Source organism: Betta splendens, chromosome 21 (genome assembly GCF_900634795.4).
Source record: "Betta splendens chromosome 21, fBetSpl5.4, whole genome shotgun sequence".
In the NCBI taxonomy this organism is placed as follows: domain Eukaryota; kingdom Metazoa; phylum Chordata; class Actinopteri; order Anabantiformes; family Osphronemidae; genus Betta; species Betta splendens.
Window position 1 is genome coordinate 5365450 of NC_040899.1, and position 19702 is coordinate 5385151.

The 19702-nt window shown below is 51.6% G+C and overlaps 2 protein-coding genes across 2 annotated transcripts; both read left to right on the forward strand.

Moving 5' to 3' along the window:
• Positions 1-3689: 3689 nt before the first annotated feature.
• gpr183a (G protein-coupled receptor 183a) lies at positions 3690-7005 on the forward strand. The gene is made up of 2 exons (XM_029137833.3): positions 3690-3858; positions 5245-7005. The coding sequence occupies exon 2, from the start codon at positions 5268-5270 to the stop codon at positions 6390-6392; it is 1125 nt and encodes a 374-aa protein (XP_028993666.1). The 5' UTR covers positions 3690-3858; positions 5245-5267; the 3' UTR covers positions 6393-7005.
• Positions 7006-8828: 1823 nt separating this feature from the next.
• gpr18 (G protein-coupled receptor 18) lies at positions 8829-11018 on the forward strand. Its single transcript, XM_029137887.3, has 2 exons — positions 8829-8985; positions 9749-11018. The coding sequence occupies exon 2, from the start codon at positions 9750-9752 to the stop codon at positions 10770-10772; it is 1023 nt and encodes a 340-aa protein (XP_028993720.1). The 5' UTR covers positions 8829-8985; position 9749; the 3' UTR covers positions 10773-11018.
• Positions 11019-19702: the final 8684 nt, after the last annotated feature.

Genomic DNA, 19702 nt, shown 5'->3' on the forward strand with positions numbered 1-19702 from the left:
GAGTGTGTGATGCCTGTTAAATGTGTAGGAACACATTCATTGGTCAAAACAAGCCGAACAGAGCAAGAAAAGCAAGTATTCATTAGTTGCGGTTAATGATGAAAAAAACGCGCTTCTGCCGTCGCTGCTGTTTGGGGACATGCAGGTGGTAAGCTGTGGGTTTTACTTTGGGGATTTCTTTTCCAAGAGCAGCTGCCTTTGCTGAAAACACTGATTTTGATGGTGAAAGTGAGTCAGAGTGAAGTCGACATCTGACCACACGATCACAATAAGCTCCGTGGAAGTGAATGGGGCTGTACGCGCACATGTGTGACGCTGAAAACATGTTTAAAATCTGATTTTAGGTTCCTGGAAATCAATTTTAATCTCATAATCACTTTGACTATAACTCTTATAAATATACAATCTATTATGTAACTTTTGATTCTTGGCGACCACACAAATTCCAGCCTGTGATTTCAGTGTAACTGCAGCGGGGGTGAGTGAAAGCCCAGCGCCCTCTGTTTGCATTCATCTCCTGCGATAAAAAAGGCTTGTTGTCCAAATCTGATCCTGAATCAGAAGCTTCCGTTTCACAGTTCACTCGAGTTTCATTTCACCGAGCAGCTCGCGTCACTTGGAAATTGCAGACTTTCCACTCTGACTAAGGCCGCACACAATAAAGCCCCCGAATCAAATGGCGTCTGCTTTCATCTGCGACGCGGCCACAAACCACCTGCGCTGACTGAACTTTGGTGCAACACATCAAAGTTGTCTGTGTTTTCACTTCATCGCCCATGATTCTATTTTCTGTCCCCTCAGTCTCACCCGAGTCAGGCTGCGAAGCCCGAGGAGCCAAACATAGAAAAAGGCCTGGAGACGCTCGCTTCAGCCGCCATGACACGTTGAACGCCAGGAAGCGGCTCCGCGCACGCCATTCAGACGGCGGCGCCGCATCATCGGCCTGTGCAGAACTCTCCAAATCCACAACACCATGAACTAATCTGCTGATGGGGTGATTGTGGGAAAGTTCATCTTAACAACAGCAGCAGCAACAATAAACAGCAGAAGTGTGAAACTGAGAATAACCTTTAAACCAAGCAGCAGCTCTTCTAATGTCTGTGTGGTGTCTTCTAGTTGATAAACCTTTTCTAAATTAAACCTAAAGCCATATTCTGGTTGACGTGTGTTAGTGTGGTTTAGGTCACTTAACAGCATCAAAACCACAAAAAGACTCACTCAACCGTTTAGCTTCAAGTCAAGGTGTTGTTCTCTTCTTCATCCTCCTCCTCCTCCTCCTCCGGATCCTCCTATAAACGAAGTCAGCAAACAGTCGCAGCTTATTCTACTGGCTCTTAACTTTAGTTTGTGTCCTGGATTCAGACATTGCTGCCATCCCAACACAAACTGTGTGCCGTCAAACGGGCCTCGTGCGCGAGTGTGCTGCTCTTGATGCAGTTCGCGTTTCTGGCCACAAGAGGGCACTGTTTGCGCAGCGCGAAAGGCCGAAGGGCAATAAAAACACACGCAGCTTATTCAAAGACGCGATGCACGATTGGGACGAGCGAGGGTGAATGACACAGCAGCTCGGAGCGAGGCCACGGGCTCGTGCGCTTCATCGCCGTGTGAAACAGACGCCGTCACGCGTGTCGCTGCTCTGGTTTGAATGAAGAGCGGCCGCGATCGCAAGGCGACGGTGGTCGAGACACAGGTGTTGGGGAGGAACTCCCATCCGCTGCGACCGAACACGCGAGGAGGTGTGTGTGTGAGGCCGAGGGGGCGGCAGTGATTGCTTTGATTGTCAAATATATGGAAAGAACAAATCTAGATTTCATGTGTGATGATGCTGATGAGTGTTCAAATAATTAAAGGTAATACTAAAATCAAAAGTGACATTTGAGACCATTTACATATATTTTTTTTTCTATTTTGGGTTTTCCAGTGCGGAAAATAAGCAAATTCACCACCGAGAATGGAATTTTCCTACAAAACCATATTTTTACTGAAGACGCACTGTACCAAGCAGCCGCCATGGCTTCCTGTATCACTGTTGCAATATTTCGTTAACCACATTTTGAGAAAAAAAAAAACCCAGCAGAGAGGCTGTTATCAGGCATTTGGCAGTTGTTTTTATCCTCAGCAAATTGTGTGATCGCGGAAGCCGTGCTTTTTGCGAGTCGGAGCGGACGTCCACAACCTGAGACGTGGCACTTCACAGTCTTTCTTCTTGTTTTGCAGGTTTGTCCGTTGAGATGCGTTTACCCTGAACAAGGAACAGGGAACAGGTCTGATATCAGAGATTCCTCCTTTCTGCAAATCCCACTGTTGAGCGTCACGTGAAGCCAACAGTGGAGTCAGACTGTAACAGATTTCAACACACGCTAGAGGAAATCCTTCATGAAATCTTTCTCACAGAGTAACTTCCTTAACTAGTGAGCACTAGGCTCAGAATTAGATTAGCAGCAAATTCTCCATCAGTGTCTCACAGTCCGAGCCTTTGTTTGGTGACGCGCTTTAACGTCGTTACCATCATTCGGGTGAAATTTCAGCTCGGTGACGGGTTTCCAGACGTTTCCAGACGCTGTTATTATTAATGGCATCCAGCCCATTGTGTTCTATGAATAACCATGGCAGCGCAGCGTGTCTGCCGTCCGTCTGTCTGTCAGCGGCGGGCGTGAGGCCCGTGAGTCAGACCCACAAGGCCGGAGCGTGAGGAAGTGAACGCCACTTCCTGCCTCGCCGCCGGACTTGTTTTCAACAAAGGGAGGTTGTTCTTAAAAAAAAACAAAAAAACGTAGGAATCTGATCTAGATATTTTTACGCTTGCGTTCGTTATGAGCAGAAATCGCTCTCTGCACGGAGCATCATCCTTTAAAGGCATCGCCTCAGCAAACGGTGAACCCTCACACAGCTTCACACATGTCAGGTTTCAGTAGAGCTGAAACAAGAGCGGGAATGATTCATAGTTAAAACCACAGGGCACCACTTGTGTGCAATATGAAGTAAGACCCCATTCAAATCAAATGCACTTTTAAAAGACACTTTGAGGTGAGGATGGCTTTAATTAATGATCTTGAGCATGTTTGAAGGCGTTTTCATTCTCTTTTTTCACCCAGGAATCACAGCAGACGCAGCCACCTCTCACCTTTAAGGCTTCGTTTTGCTTCCACCCGCGCCTTAAGCTGTTGCCCATACACAACTGCTGTGGCGGTTTTGTTGACTTTGTCGCATCAGCTTTCTCTCACCACAGGAAGTTGCTGGTGATAATGAACATAAAAACTGCCAACGTGCCTGAACGCGGTGCTAAAAACCTTGAAACACATGAAAGAGACGATTCTGAAGTCGCCGAGGTGAAAGTCAACCTGAGAAGAACTGGGAAGTTTCTGGGTTTGCTGCTAATCATTTGTGGAGGCTGAGATAAAGCATCAAAGCTCATCTGGACTCATCGTTCTGATGAGCTGAACCCAGAGGCTACGTGAAACCCCATTTTCCACCCCTAGACCTTCATCACACACATCTCAACCCCCACAACTGTTACTCACAAAAGGTCAGATAAAAATGACACATGTCGGTTTAACGAGGGTGACGTCGGTGACACTTTGTTCATGTTCAACAGCACACAAACACAGAAACAGTGAGAGAGAGAGAGAGAGAGAGAGGGAGGGAGGGAGAGAGGGAGGGACAGGATATTTAGTCACTATGGTTACTGGCAGATACGGATCTTGATTTCTGAATGTCATGTTATTTGCACTCGGGGCACTGTGTGGTCGCGGTTATCAGGGCATCATCAGTCGAGCTCAACCTTTTACAAAGGCTTCTGTGTCTTCTGGATCAATGCGGCTCCACCTGATCGGATGAGCAGCACCATTCACCTGTGAGGTAAGTGGATCCCAAGGTGTGCCGTTCATTTATAGTAACTGTAGACGGGATGTGCTGGAGTAGAGGTTCTCACTATAAGTGATAATGAATTCATAGTTTCAACTGTTTGAATGAAATATTACTTTTAGGCAAATTTAGGACTAAAACATTCTTCAAAGTCAAAGCTCCAGGTCTTGGACTTAGTGGATCAGGTGATAAAACCTGAATCTCTATTTATTCCCTTCACTCTAAACGTGTGTGAAAACAGCGGCGCATGTGTGCCAGCGGCCATGAAACGTGCTTTTCCAGTGCGGCGTGCACGAGGAAGCGGCCCCAGTGAGCGGGGAGCGGGTTCGCTGTGCTTCAAACAAGCGACTTCCCAGCTGCCTCGCATTGTGCAGGCAGCGGACCCTGGGGAAGAGCACTTCCTCATTTGTGGGGCCATCTCTCAGCACATACTGTCTGTTTTTGTGTGTGTGTGTGATGCAAGTGTGAGATCGTCGCAGCTGCATTGATGGTCATTGTGAGTCAGTGGCATTGTTCGCGCCCCGTGTAGGTTTACTACGACGGCGTATGAAATAAAACCCTATTTCCTGTCAGGTTCAGTGGGTAAACTGTGACCCACAGTGGCTAAATGAAACACGTGTAAACAGGTTAGAAAGTCACCAAAATGGTCACTTATGTTGTTTACATATATATAATAATACTAATAAATAATTTAATCATCATAATAAAATAAACAGAGTGATAAAAGAGAAAATTATAGAAATGCTCACAAATCTCAAATTAACCTATGTCTAAAAACTGGGAAGGTTGTGTGCAGTTGCGTGTGTTCGCCACCAGGGGGCGCCAGACACCGCTCGGCTCCTAGTGCGGCTCACGTTGGCTGCCCGTAAGTTACAGTTGATTAATCAGATCGGCAGCTGTTTAACACATGCATTTGTTTAACTGTTTGCCTAATCCACGATCAAGAACGTTGCGCTATTTGCATCATCCATATTTTGCATTAAAGGGGGTTTATATTAGTTTAAACTATGTAGAAATTATAATTCAGAAATGTATTATTCCATTATGTAGATTACTTTTTTGACAAAACTGGTAAATCTATTGGTAAAAACAGCAGCTCCAGTAGCTACGACCACAGACGTAGTTTGAGGAAACGACTGTGGAGCAGAAGTGGTTCAGAAAGTACCAGCGCGAAATTCTGTAACATATTTTACTTCCTTTCTGAAAGCCTGCATTTGTGCTTGAGTTAAAGGTTTTACTGGGCGAAATGGTTTCATTTCAACATAGACATGTCAAAAGGTTACGTGATTCACAAAACCACGCCGCGCCTCAACTTCTCATTCCGCCTGCAGCAACGCACTTCACCCAAGCGTCAACACGTGTCGCCATGTGCCTCCGCAGGTTCCGGTTGCCACGACACCAGGATGGACGCGACCCCCGCGGCCGAGGCCGTCACCGCCCCCGGCGGCAACCAGTCCGCCTGCTCCACCCTGTACGACCACCGGGACACGGCCAGGGTCCTCATGCCGCTCTTCTACTCCGTGGTCTTCGTGGTGGGGTTGCTAGGCAACGGCCTGGCCCTCCACGTCATCCGGCCCAACATGAAGAAGATGAACTCCACCACGCTGTACTCGCTCAACCTGGTGCTGTCCGACATCCTGTTCACGCTGTCGCTGCCGCTGCGCATCGTGTACTACGCGCTGGGCTTCCACTGGTGCCTCGGCGAGGCGCTGTGCAAGCTGTCGGGCCTGGTCTTCTACATCAACACCTACGCCGGCGTCAACTTCATGACGTGCCTGAGCGTGGACCGCTTCATCGCCGTGGTGCTGCCGCTGCGCTTCGGCCGCCTGCGCCGCGTGAGCAACGTGCGCTACATCTGCGGCGGCGTGTGGCTGCTGGTGCTGGCGCAGACGCTGCCGCTGCTCGCCATGCCGCTGACCCGCGCCGAGCCCGACGGCTTCGTCACGTGCATGGAGTACCCGGCCTTCGAGCGCGTGCCCGGCATCGCCGCCGTGCTGATCGGCGCCGTGTTCCTGGGCTACGTGGCGCCGGTGGTCACCATCCTGGCGTGCTACTCCGTGCTGTGCTCCAAGCTCCGCCTCTCGGCGCGCACCAACCACCTGACGGAGAAGTCGGGCCGCAGCCGCAAGGCCATCGGCGTGATCTGCTGCGTGTCGCTGGTGTTCGTGGTGTGCTTCAGCCCGTACCACGTGGACCTCCTGCAGTACATGATCCGCAAGCTGGCGTCCAGCCCCGGCTGCGCCGACCTCACGGCCTTCCAGGTGTCGCTGCACGTCACCGTGTGCCTCATGCACCTCAACGCCTGCCTGGACCCCTTCGTCTACTTCTTCGCCTGCAAGGGCTACAAGCGCAAGCTGCTGAAGCTGCTGCGGGTGCAGGCCAGCGTGTCCTTCTCCAGCGCCGTGCGCACGTCGCCCGAGGACTCGTCCCGGGACGTCGTCGACGGCAACAAGATCCACCTCAACAGCTGCACCGTCGGCAGCACGGGCGAGAGGCCCTCGGAGCGCCGGTCGCACCGGTTCGAGTGAAGGAGCGGCCCCGGACCGACGCCCTGAGCGCGGCCTCGCTCGGGAGGAATGCGGCGCCGGCTCGTGTTTGCACGAATTCACCGGTGATTTGCTCAGGGACGGTGAATGCAGCAGGAAACTGTGTCGATGAAGCGTGCGCGGCTCCCGTCCGCAGAGGACGGAGCAATGCATGATGGGAGACGCGCATGGACGCAAAATACTGACTTTACAGCAGCACATTGACATTTGCAACTGCAGTGACCTCAACGGCCTCGCGCTAAATGCTAACGGGACGAACGGTGACGTTGTTATTTGGAACCTTTGAGCTTCAGTTCCTCGATTGCGACATCACGCGCGATCATAACTCATCCCTTCAAAGCGCGACACGAGGCCTAAACGATGGCGGCCAATAGAGCGAGGCGCTGTTTTGAAGTTTTCTCCGTTAGTTTTCTGGGATTAATTTCTGTTCCCACAAAGAGTCGACGCTCACTCGCCTCTTCCTCATTTTACACCTGCTCCTCGGTTCCTCAGTGGAGACGCTGAGGCCGACGTGCATCGACAGCCTGTTGTTCTGCCCTGTCTATAAACATAACGCCTGAAACAATATCTGAAATAAAACGTCTCCATGTTCTTATATCAGCGTCTCGGTTCTTATCTTCTTCAGACATAACAGCAGGACTCCCCCCCGGAGGCACGGCGCTAAAGGGGAAATTGCAGTATCCTTCCTGTTTCACTGTATGCGAGTTATTGGACGCTAGAAACGTAGGGAAGACGCTCGTCTAATATGTTCTCACTTCCCTGTTTTGACGACATCGAGAGCAATTATTTAAAAAGAAAAGCCAGCAAATGATGTGCGTGAGCCGCTGAAGTCAAGCTCTTCACCTGACGCGTCCCCCGTGAGGCATCACCTTCACGCATCAGGTGGGGACGCGACAGGAAACTTTCACTGGAATGAACAGAACGCAGATAAAAGTCCCTCCTCGCTCCCTGGACCGTTCTTGGTAGAGGTTTTGTCTTGTAGTGTAACCACACGCTCACACCTTTATTATCACCAACACCATCTATTTGTAGCAGTCAACATCACACACTACACGACGTCATTGTTATTATTGTTTTGAGGTTCAGGTTGCTACAGTAGCTGCTTGAACATTTCTCCCTCTCAACGTAGTTCTCGTCCAATCAAGAGGCAGAGTTTATGTCCGTTACTTTTACAACACATCATATCTGATCTGTTAGCGTTGATTTGACTTTTTATGGCTGCTATTACTGCATTCTGTCCTTTAAATGAATGAAAACCATCTAATGCGTTAATTACGCCAGACGTGTAGTATCCACGCTTGGCCGCTAGAGGGCAGTGCAAAACTAATTAAGGAGGAAGTGAGAAGCAGCAAACGAGGCTTTTCGCAGACACTTTGTGATTTATCTCAGTATTGATACATGAAGAGAATCAATTAAACATTTTACCAAAATATTTATACAATCTTAAACATTAATGGCTGTTAGTTTTGGTTAAGGGGACTAGACAGAACTTGAAGTCTCAATATTTAAATGCGCTTCTATTGTTTGTAATACAGGGAATAATAAAGAATTCATTATGGAGTGGAGAAGGTACCGAGGCAACCGCATGACAAGTATCAAAGAGAGGAAAACATCACACAGACTGTTGTCATAACAACATATTGCAATGAACACAAAGTGCCATCTGGTATGAGAATTTTTAGACGCACTGAGAGGACAAGCCGATAATTATTTCCCGGGAATAAGAATTAGAGCGAATGAGCAGCCGCTATGCAAACACGGCGCTGCAGACACGAGGGCAAAGAGGAAGCGCTTTAACCTTTGATGTAGGTCAGACAGACAGCGGCGCGAGGAGGAAGCGCTCCGGCGCAAACCGGGAGCGCGCACGGAGAGACGCGGCCACGCTCCTCCGGTGCAAGCGTCCTAATTCATAGTTGTCGCCGCTTCGCACACATTAATCACGCGCATTAATCTGTATTCAATCCGGCTGCACGCTGACCTTGAGTGTTTCACCTGAGCTATGCGCTTTGCATCCATTAAGTCGACGCGGTGTAAAAGCATCTCACAGCATCAGCGTGAAGTGTCTATTACCACCGTCTTATTTCCTGTTTATATGGCAACTGCCTCAACATCCTGTTTTTAATTACTTCTCTCCAGCAGCAGATGCTTCTCACAGCAACCTGCTGTGGATTACTCCCCTGAGAACTAATGTGCTGTGACAGACCCCACTTTTCCAATCAATAACTCGCCCTAAATCTGCCATCTCTGCGCCTGCCAAACACACTCCCACTTCTAATGGCACATCATTTTCTTTAAGGGGGTGTAATTGCAGACAGTGGAAAGCCGGAGCCCTTTGTGTTCCAGCCACGCACACGCAGACACAGTGCGGGACTGCGGAGCGCGGAAGCCGCAGCCCACGGCCGACACAGGAAGTGATCGGGGGCTTTATGCCGCGCTCGCGCTCGCCACGGTTTCCATCACGTTACCCTTTGAGGCGCGTTCACTTCCCTGTTGGGGCTGTTCGAGCAGAGAGCGCAGACAAACGCTTCATGAACCTGTTGGTGCCGGTCGCCGACATGTCTGTTTGATTCCTGTGGTAAGTCATTTGTTGTCCGGTCCGTGATCTGTGCGACCTTTAACACGAGGCTGCTGTTTATGAGCTGGTGTCTGCGTTAGTGTGTGTGTGTGTGGGGGGGGGGTCACTGCTGAGTTCAGGGACACAGCGTGAACCCTAAACTTCCTATGTGTTTCAGTACAACACTAATTGTTGTACTTTATTGGGTCATATGATGAATCAGGAGTCAGATTAGATCGACGCTTTCGCAACAAGTGACAGTCGAAGTCACGTGATTTTATATCAAGAAGCAGCATCCGTTACTCAGAAAAGCTGCACTTCCACATCGTCTGCGTCTCGACGAGCTGCAGTTGCTTTATTATGTCCAAACCGACAAATGATAATTAATCATACAGTACTTCGCTGTTTGTTCTGGTTTTTTTTCTCCATCTTCCACAATGGGGCACATTTTTAAAATAATTATTCAAATGATCAAACAAGCAGCTGCTTCAGCCTCATCGTTCACCGTCGAGGCGCCTCGTTGACCATTTTGTGCAGGTGTTGTGTGTTTGTGTTTTTCTTTGTGGGCTAAAGCTACATGATGCTCAACAGTAAGTGACGCTGTGGTTTTGCTTCGTGACTCAAACCTACTTCAGACTTTCGCTCGAGGGGGATTTTTCTTCAACTTCTCTGCTCTATTCAGGGAGCAGACCGTAATATGAATAACGCCATAAAAACAAGCGCTAATCTGTGATTGGCTGTCATTTACTGGAAGCCAAAGTTTAACGCTGACTCTGCGTTTCAGCATGGCGCTGGGTCTGAACGCCTCCAACATGTCCGAGCCGGGCGGCGCCGGCGCCGGCCCGGAGCAGGGCCCGCTGGCGTACCGCATGGCCGCCCTGGTCTTCTACTGCTTCGTCTTCGCCATCGGCGTGGTGGTCAACGCCTCCGCCCTGTGGGTCTTCGCCCTCACCACCAAGAAGCGCAACTCGGTCACCGTGTACATGATCAACGTGGCGCTGGTGGACCTGGCCTTCGTGCTGCTGCTGCCGTTCCGCATGGCGTACCACCAGCGCGACGCCTGGCCCTTCGGCGACCTCTTCTGCCGCGTCAGCGCCGCGCTCACCATCTTCTACCCGTGCATGGCGCTGTGGCTGTTCGCGCTGATCAGCGCCGACCGCTACATGGCCATCGTGCAGCCGCGGCGCGCCAAGGAGCTGCGCAACGTGCCCAAGGCGGCGGTGGCCAGCGCCGGCGTGTGGCTGATGACGCTGGGCAGCACGCTGCCGCTGCTGGTCGCCGCCGGCGACCCCGACGCCGCCGCCAACTTCACCACCTGCCTCAAGATGCAGGACATCGTGTACATGCGCCGCGACAACCCCGTCAACTTCGCGCGCCTGGTCTTCTTCTTCCTGGTGCCCGTGTGCATCATGATCGGCTGCTACGTGGTGATCGTGGACAACCTGGTGCACGGGCGCACGTCCAAGCTCAAGCCCAAGGTGAAGCAGAAGTCGGTGCGCATCATCGCCACGCTCATCGTGCAGGTGCTGGTGTGCTTCGTGCCGTTCCACGTGTGCCTGGTGCTGCGGCTGCTGGACGGCGGCGAGGACGGCGGCTTCAGCACCGGCGCCGTCTTCACCACCTTCCTCATGAACATGAGCACGGTGCTGGACATCATCCTCTACTACATCGTGTCCAAGCAGTTCCAGGACCGCGTCATCAGCGTGATCCTCTACAGGAACTACCTGCGCAGCGTGCGGCGGAAGAGCCGGCACACGCACACGGGCAGCGTGCGCTCCATGAGCAACCTGACCAGCGCCATGATATGACGCCGCCGCCGCCGCCGCCGCGTCGCGGGGATCAGAGCTCGCAATTAATTTGCGAGGCGTAATTTACACTCACAGTATGGGAGTGCTGCTGTTGTGGCAAAAACATCTGTGTCGAGAGCTGATTGACTCACCCCTGAGACTGGAGATGTTTTCTGTGCGTCTCCGCTCCGGCAGACGCAGCACGACTGTCTGTGGCTCAGGTGTAACGCGTGCCGGCGCCAATAAATCTAGTGCTTTTACAACGCAGCCTGCAGTATTTTCTGGTGTCTCGTCTCGGCCTTGATATCCTCCAGAGTGCGTGTGTGCGTGCGCGCGCGTGTGTGTGTGTGGGGGGGGTTCTGCAGGAAGCCGCGGCGGGTTCCGAAAGGCTTCGCCGCCGCGCTATATTTGTCACGACGCCCCCGCTCCGCTTCGTGCACGCGCTCTCCAGGTCGCACCGGTGCGTCTTGGCTGCGGCGAGGCCGACGCGGAGCGCGAGCGCCCCGGAGGCTGCCGCGCGCGCAGCGGCCAGGTGATGGCAGCATGGCACAGCGAGAGCGCCTCCGCCCGAACGCGGCCGCCTTCACTTTCAGTGGGAACAGCGACGTGTAGTTGCGGACCTGGACTTTTGGGGCTTCTCGTTTTGTTTCCATGCAGCTGTTTTGGGTTTTAACGCCGGTTCCGGCCTCTCTAAGCGAAGTTGTTAACTCCAACATAACGGCTCGGGCAGGAATCCGACTGAAGTGTGTTTATGGTGCGACGCAAACGCTATTGATTAGATGTTAAATGATTCAGTCACTCGGAGTGCATTTACAGTAACATCGTCAGGAGACGTCAGCGAGGCCATTTACTAGATTTAAAGCAAACTTAACCTGAACAGATAAAACCTCCTCCGCTTCGCTGTCAGCGCGCTGCCGAGGCGCCGCGCGAGCACGACGAGGCGGCGCGAGATCCCGCAATTTATCCTCGATTTATTTCTGCGGTGACAGACGGGCGACGTGTTAGGAGCTCCTAAGCGTCCCCGCGTGGAGGAGCCTCGTTCAAACGAAGCCGGCTTTGAAAGGTGCCTCGCGACAAACATCGCCGGGGCTGAGAATTGATGTGGTGTTGCCACTCGCTAAAATAATCACGTTACGGCGCGTGTCGCGGCGGCGGAGTCGTAACCGGATTAGACTGAGTCAGTGGAGCCCGGTGACCGCGCGGTGCCTCGTGCAATTAGACCGGGAACGCACAGACGAGCCGCAAACGCCACGCGCACAACTTTTCTATTGCGCGCGCGGGTCTGGTTTCGTTCGGGTTCCCTTACGTCCACATTCTCGGTGAGGTGAGCTCCGGTCCATATGGTGCCGAGCGCTGACAGCGGACAGGGCCCCAGATTTACGCCGCGTGCAATGAGAGACGGCGCGCGACAGGCTCCATCTCACGCGGAATTCTGGGAACTGCAGTTCATCACGCGGGCGATGGGTTTATTCGTCGGCGCACTAGCGGTGGATTTACGCCCCGAGGGGTCAGAGGTCAAATGAAACATCAGAGGGTCGTCCATCTGTCCCACCTGTTCGCCATCAAAGGGAAAGCGGCCGCCGCCGCGCGCAGCAACTGGCATTTAAAACAATTAAGTTTCCTGTCAAGTCCGTGTGATGAATTATCCGGAAGCTTTACCCGCTGTAATTCTAAATCTTCCCAACAAGTGCCTTTGTTGTAGAGAAATTAATGAAAACAAGATTGTCTTTCATAGGAGCTGATCTAACAGCGCGACAGCCAGCTGCTCTTCTTTGGGAATAAAAACAGTCAGCATTAAACACAGCTCAGACAAAATACTCCTTTTTTTTTTTTCTCCCACCACTCGTGTGGAAAACAAATCAGGCGGCGAGCGCAGTGGCCATCTGTTTTGTTATTTGATATGTGTGAATACATGTTGTAATGACTTTGTTTGCGAATCGCTCTGCGCGGCAGAACACACAAGAGCTCTCGAAGTGCTGGAGTGTTCAAAGCTAATCATATAATTGGACACAATAGTCGATGACAAATGGAGACGCTCGGAGGCAGCCAGCTGGGGAAGTGAATGCGTAATCATTGTAGAATCATATCATTTTTGCATATTTGAAGACAGCTTAATAGAGTTTGCGTGTCAGCGCGGTATCAAATGGCGTTCCGGCTTCCAAGCGCTGCCTCGCTGCTCCATTCGTCTTTGGTGGAAGTCTTTCTCGAGAAGTTCGTGCCTCGCGCGGACGCGGGGACGAGGCAGCGGCAGCGCGCGGTAAACGCGCCGCGGGAGCGATGAACAGCTACAAGTGTTAGAGACCGGAGCGCAAGGAGCGACCGGTGAAAAGGCGTCAGGCAGAAGACGCGTGGCTGGAATAGTTGGCTAATGAAAAATAGTTGGAATGAGTCGGGCCGAAGCCGGGGAGCGCGGGTCCAGCCTGCGTCACGGGTGCAGCTGCACGTTGAGAGGATCTACACTTCCCGTTCCTCTGGACCCCTGGTTCCGCGTCCTCCTCTCCACCCCCTCACTGCAGCCGGTGGAGGCACCGGGCCTCCAGCCTGACCCGGGGGTCCGTCAGCGCCGCCACAGTCACATTCGCACCGGGCCTCCAGTCGCACTCACCTGAAGCAGCCCCCCCCCCTTTCACTGTACCATTAGTCTTCATCTTGTTCCCATTAGAGACCGGGGGACATGAAAGAGCCCGTAATGTCCTATAGATACCGCGCACATCCAGCGCGGGCCGGGCCCGGGCCTCCTCCGGCGCTGCTCGGCATTAGCGGCGCAGCTGCCTGCGTTTACGCCGTTTAGCGTTCCTCTCAGGGCACTTTAAGACGCCGAGCCTCTCCCCCGGTAAACTTTACAATGGGATGTTGAAGGATACTCCTGAAATGAGACGCACATGTGTGTGGATGTAGAGGCGCAATGGCGCCCCCCCCCCCCCCCCCCCCCCCCCCCCCCCCCCCCCCCGCGCACCCGCCCCCCCCCCCCCCACGATGCTGAGCTTAAGGGCTGCACAATGAGACTAATGGATTCCTTTTGTGGACAAAACTAGGTTAAGCGCATGAGCTATTGTTCTTATCGGAGCGAGATGTGGAACAATTATGTACGGAGCCGTGTGAGGTTTTCCTCCAGCTTTCCAGAGGTAATCTTTCCTCTTCTCCTGTTGGCAATCGCCATCTAGCGCCGGCATTGTCTTTGTCTCCATTAAAAGGAGATAATCTAGTGCAAGAGTTTCAAATGCTGCTAAACTGACTCCAATTGACCCTGCAGTTAGCGGAGAACAGGAGCAGAGGAAATGTATGGCCTTGATTACAGCGGTGTGTCTATTTTAGCGGATTGTTGTGTTGCTGATTCGCACACACACACACACACACACACACACACACACACACACACACACACACACACACACACACACACACACACACCATTAGCACGTATAAATAATGTAGGGCCCTCATCTCTGCTGTTTTTTCCAACTCTCTACTCAGCTAAGTGCCTGCATGGAAACCTTGGCCTCCTCCTTGTCAGGTTCTCCATAGATTAGTATGAGATTTATTTTAAGTCCGTAAAGCAGCGTGTTCTGGACAAGTGTTCCGCTCAGCGCATGTGGGAATGTTTTTATCATGTGAAGTGGAATAGGAGCTCCGCTGGGGACTGTGTCAGGCTGTGTTAATATTTAATCTGCTCTCACTCCGCTTCCTCCCCATGATCCACCGGATCGCACGGGGCTGGACGGGAAGGCGGCGTTAAGGAGACGCGGCTGAAGGCGTGGGAGCGCCGGGATGCGGCGCCGTGACACTCCCCGTGTGCGCGCCTGCGTGCGTGCCCGCGCGTCTCTCTCTCTCTCTCTCTCTCTCTCGCTCGCTCGCTCGCTCGTCGTGGCCCGAGTCACGGCGCGGCGTGCCCCCGAACGGAGAGTGATATTATGGCAGCTAACGCTAATGCACTCATTTCAGCTGATGTGCATCTAAAGAGAGCTGACTGACAAATTTAATGTGAAGGCAGGTAGAGAGGAAGGAGGTGGGGGAGGGTGCGTGAGAGGGGGAGGAGGGAGGAAGGCCTCTGTGTGCACATCACGTCTCCTCTCCCCGAGCTCAATTACAGGATTGATACTCAAAGAGGAAACTTCATCATGTCGTACAGATGTCTTCACTGGGAGAAAGAGGAAGGAGACGCATGTTGTCATTTAACGTGACGCGGGCTGCGTTCATTCTAAACAAACAAAATGAGGAACACTCGGACTATAGGCGTCATTATTATGGGCTGGCATTAAATACGGAGGAGCAGCAGGAGTCGAGCGGACGCGGAAGTGGCCGTTAGGCGGAGTTTAACACACGCGTGGAGTGAATGAACGTAAAATAATAACTTGTAAACAATAATCCTCTCTCAGTGAGCGACGCGGCTCCATCACAGTAAACATTTTTTACAACCCAGACAGCTCCATAAAGCGCTTTAGGCATCATTGGGCCCCGCCGTCATTAGTCAGTGGCTGCGTGTAAACCGGAGCGAAACCACCGGCTCGACGCTGCGCGGACGCGGAGTCCGCACCGGAACCGCGGCGCGCGGGCTCGCTTCAAACGGCGACACCAGCCGAGAACACACTCCACAACAATGGCCGCGCTCTGCTTTAATTTGATTAGGTTCTGTCTCAGCAAATGCCAAGTCCTGTTTCGCCTCAAGAACATATCTCTTAATCACGTTCCATCCAGGCGGTGTCTTTCATCTAAATCTCACAGCCGTGGCTCGCGCCCAACTTTATTTCGCTGAAAGGTAGAAAAACACAAACACACACACTCACTCACAGGCGCGCGCGCGCACACACACACACACACGCACGCACGCACGCACGCACGCACGCACAACGACAAAAGCCCAACTCTCATCTCTGTCACATAAAGTGATGCTTTGTGTTTAGCTGCGTGCAACCGGGGCGCGCGCGTGCGTGCGTGCGTGCGTGCGCGCGTGCGTCTGTCTGCGGGGCTCAGATCCATGTTGTTTGGTTTGCTTCTCCATTAAGAGAGCTGTAAAGGAGAGGGAACAGATGGCTGCTGGCCCGTTCTGTCCTGCATCCTCTCACAACTGCCACACTTCCTGTGCGTCCATTAATCTTCCCTCACTACTCCTGCAGCACAACTTTATTAAAACAACTCAGGAGAGAGCGCACAACAAGCCCGCGCAGCTGTCAGCGGCGAAAGACAGAAGCATTCGTCCGCAGACGAACGGCCTCGCGTTTCTGCGCGCATCTGTAAAACAGCTCCACTGGATTCCGATTAGCTTTGAAGTCGCCTCTGCGAAGGCGCTCGCCGCAGTGGAGACACAATAAATGCTCATTAGAACGCGGCTGGAGCTGCTGTTGTTGGGAGTTCATAGGCATAGTTTGTCAAGCTTAAACATGTGAGCCTGGAGCTGCGGCCTGACCACCCCCCCCCCTCGCCCCCCAACCCGAGCATGTGCTGCTGGAGTTTGGCCCCGGTCTCTAACACAATATTAAAACATCAGTCTTTGAAGGCAGGCATGTTTAAGATGAATTTACATGTGGCGCCCTGTTATGACTCATATTGTGGGAACACGGCTCTATTTGGCCCCGTGCTCCGCGTCCATAGCAGTCAGCAGCTAAATTGAAAAATCAATTCCAATTTAAATTATTGGAATAAAGAACTCCAGGAGGCGGAGATAAAAAAAAAAAACCCTGAAAAAAAAATCCGTCTTCTTCTAGATCCGCTTTAATTGGAAAGTCATTTCTTCGGGGTATTCTAATGGTTCTGAGGCAAGATTGCAGAATAAAGTTGATGAGCTGGGGGGAGGTTAATAGAATGCACTTGTGTTTGTGTGTGTTTGACTGACCCTGTGTGTTTGCTTTGCTCTGCCACACAGTGTTCAGTCTTCCCCTCCCTTATGACAGAGGCACCAAATGAAGACTAATCCGGTGGGCTCACACACACTCAGACCCGCACTCCCTCACGCCTGTGGTCATCCGTCTCATCCATCTGCTATCTGGGGGAGTGTCGGGAGGGGGGGGGGGGGCTCTTGGGTCAAACTAAATTAACCATCCCTCGCTCACAATTGTAAAAATGTAATTGACTTAATATAAAAACCAGCCCTTGTGATTTGGACTGTCTGGCCGCGAGTAATTCGGTGAAAGCTCGCAGACGCCACTTCACATCTGAAGCAGCTTCAAAGTCTAATGTTGTTGCGATGATAAAGTGGCTGCTGAACTTTGGTGGACAGGGCTGATTTACAGATATCATCTTATTACTGAAAGCCTATCTACACATCACTCCTCCCACCGTCCGGTGGAGGCACATGGCCGCCCGCCCTGAACCTGGATCTGCTGGAGGTTCCTGCTTCTCCAGAGGAGCCGCCGGTGGTGGTGACCAAAAACAAGCTAAAAGTAAAGTGATGGTCAATTATTAGGCAGCCGTAGCTCATCGCCTTCACAGTCTGACACTGGAGGAGCATTTGCCTGCATTAGGACACGAGGACTCCAAACAGACCTGGGGCTTCCCAACAGTCTGGTGTAAATCAATCTACTTCCTCCCGGTCCCCCTCTCATTCCATCCCGGTCCGAGACCTTTCTGCGCGGCCGTGTTGACATTAAGGAGGCGCCGTGCGGAGACATTTCCATTCAAGAAACTTGTTGACATAGTTATCAGGCATCAAAGTGGCTCGTGTCATTTTGAAAAGGCCTTACGAGAGTAATGGCGGTGTTAAAGGGCGCGTTGGCCCCAAATATCACAAAAGGATGAGAGGATATGAGCAAGTCGGCGGCGAAAGCCTGAAAGAGGGAGGAACGCGGTAAAAAAACAAAACACTGACGCTGAAATACATTCTCTGTAGAGAGAGAGGGGGAGAGCTCGGCTCCATTTCCGCCTAAGAAGCGTCGAGTTAAAAGGTGGCCCCTGTACAAATGAAACTCAATTTCACGCCACATTATCCCTCCCTGTTCTCTTTCCTGGCTTTCATTTTCATTAAGACCAGAGACAATCATAAATTAATAATTACTGCCGAATGTCTAAGCGCAGGCCGCCGTCCTGCTGCCTCCGCTCGCCTCTGCGCTCCCTCCATGTTCACGCCTGCAAAATGTTAATTTAGGTAATGTGGCTTGGCCCTTGTCAGATAAAGCTGTTTTGTAGTTTCGCTAATACATAATGGTGTATCTGATTAGGTGACATTAGTCCTATCTTTCAGACAATCATCCTCCACCTTCCTAATGTCTCTCCACAGACTCGGGGCACCGCTGAGTTAGACACACGCCACATCCCTGCTTTGACTAAGCGGCGACTCCGGGTTGCGGTGATGAGCTGAATTTGAGCCGGCCGGAGGTTAATCAACACTTCACTTCCCGCCCCGTGAAACTTTTCTCCAGTCTTTTGAGAGGAAGCGAGGAAGCGGAGCCTCTTCCCCCAGCTGGTCAAGCAAATGCAGAAGCAACAGCATCAACGCGAAGCAAAGCGCGGGCGAGACAGGCGGCAGGATCATGTGGAATAATCACGTCCGGGTGACGTCTTCATGAGCGCATCTCCACATCGAGCCCAGTAACCGGGCCCTGAATATGCACTCTCCCCACCGCAGCCGAGCGAAATGCAACAGCTCTAATGCACATTTGGTATTTAAAACCATCGTGCCTCATGGTCATACTTGTACTGAATTGAATTTATTACAAAATGTGCACTGATATGAAACATGTAGCTGCGGGGCGTCGTCTCTCCACCGACGCCAGCGAAGGAAAAAGGCATCGGATGGAGGGAGGGCGTTCGAGAGGAGAGAGAGAGAGAGAGGGGCGAGCGGGTCATTAGACGGATGAAGCGGACGTGATGTCAGAGTTCCTTCCACTCCACTGTGAGCTGGAGTTCGGGGAAGAACTCGACGGAACGCAGCTTCATGATTGATTGCCCATTGTGTGTCATATTGTTCTTTCAAGGTTGATTGAAACTTTAACCTCATTCTTTAACAAAATGAAGAAAAGCTTGAAATATTCCAGGCCTTGAATTCCTACAATGCAGCATTGAATTATGCAGCAATCAGTCAATTATTCATCTGTGTGGCTGTGTTACGGCCATGCTTTAAAAAGCATGCCGAATGGGAACGGGCCCAGCGTGCTGTGTCAACACATTTCACTCAGAATTGCTTACTAGAGAAATTCGTCTCCCATTGTCGATTTCATATTTTTTTATGCGTTTTAAAAGCCGGAGCAGCCGTAGCCGTTCTGAAATGATCCCTGTGGATAACGACCGCTCCCGCGGAGCCAAATGACGCCGCTCGACAACAGCCGGTGCGAATAATCAAGTTTTGTATGAAGTGCCACGATGACAGGCGTTATCACGTTCACAAAACAGAATCATCTGACAAACGCAGCATCTTCTTAACAACTCCCCGGAGGCCTGAATGCTATTTTAAGTGAATATTAAAAAGCCTGACCCTCCAGCAGCAAGCGGCCGCTGTTTATATTATAGTGATATATTGTGAATCAGTGTCATACACTTGAAAGTACACATGAAATAATTTATTTACAGTGAGTTTGGTCACACCCTCGTATGTTTTGAACACACACGCACACACACGCACGCACGCACACACACACAGTGAAGTGAAAGGAAAAAAGCACACAAGATGTTCTTATCATTGCATGACGCATACATTTTTTTACTGCTATACAAAGTGGAGAACAATATGCTCATTTATTTTTCTACAGCACAGCGTACCTGCAATGTTTGTCAGGCCACACAGAACACAGAAAGGAGTTAAAAGCCTGAGGGGCTGATTGTAAAGGTTTCAAGAAACACAACAGTGACTCAGAACTGCAAAGGAAACACTCGCCGACGCGTTTACGGGTCGTCGGGAGCCGTCCCTGTGCCGGCGACCTGCGCGTTTGGGCCTCGGAGGCCGCGGTGGGAATGTGGAAGCGGCGCCTTCGGCACAGACGACGGTGCCCGTGACCTAAGGCAATATAGTTAACTCACATAGG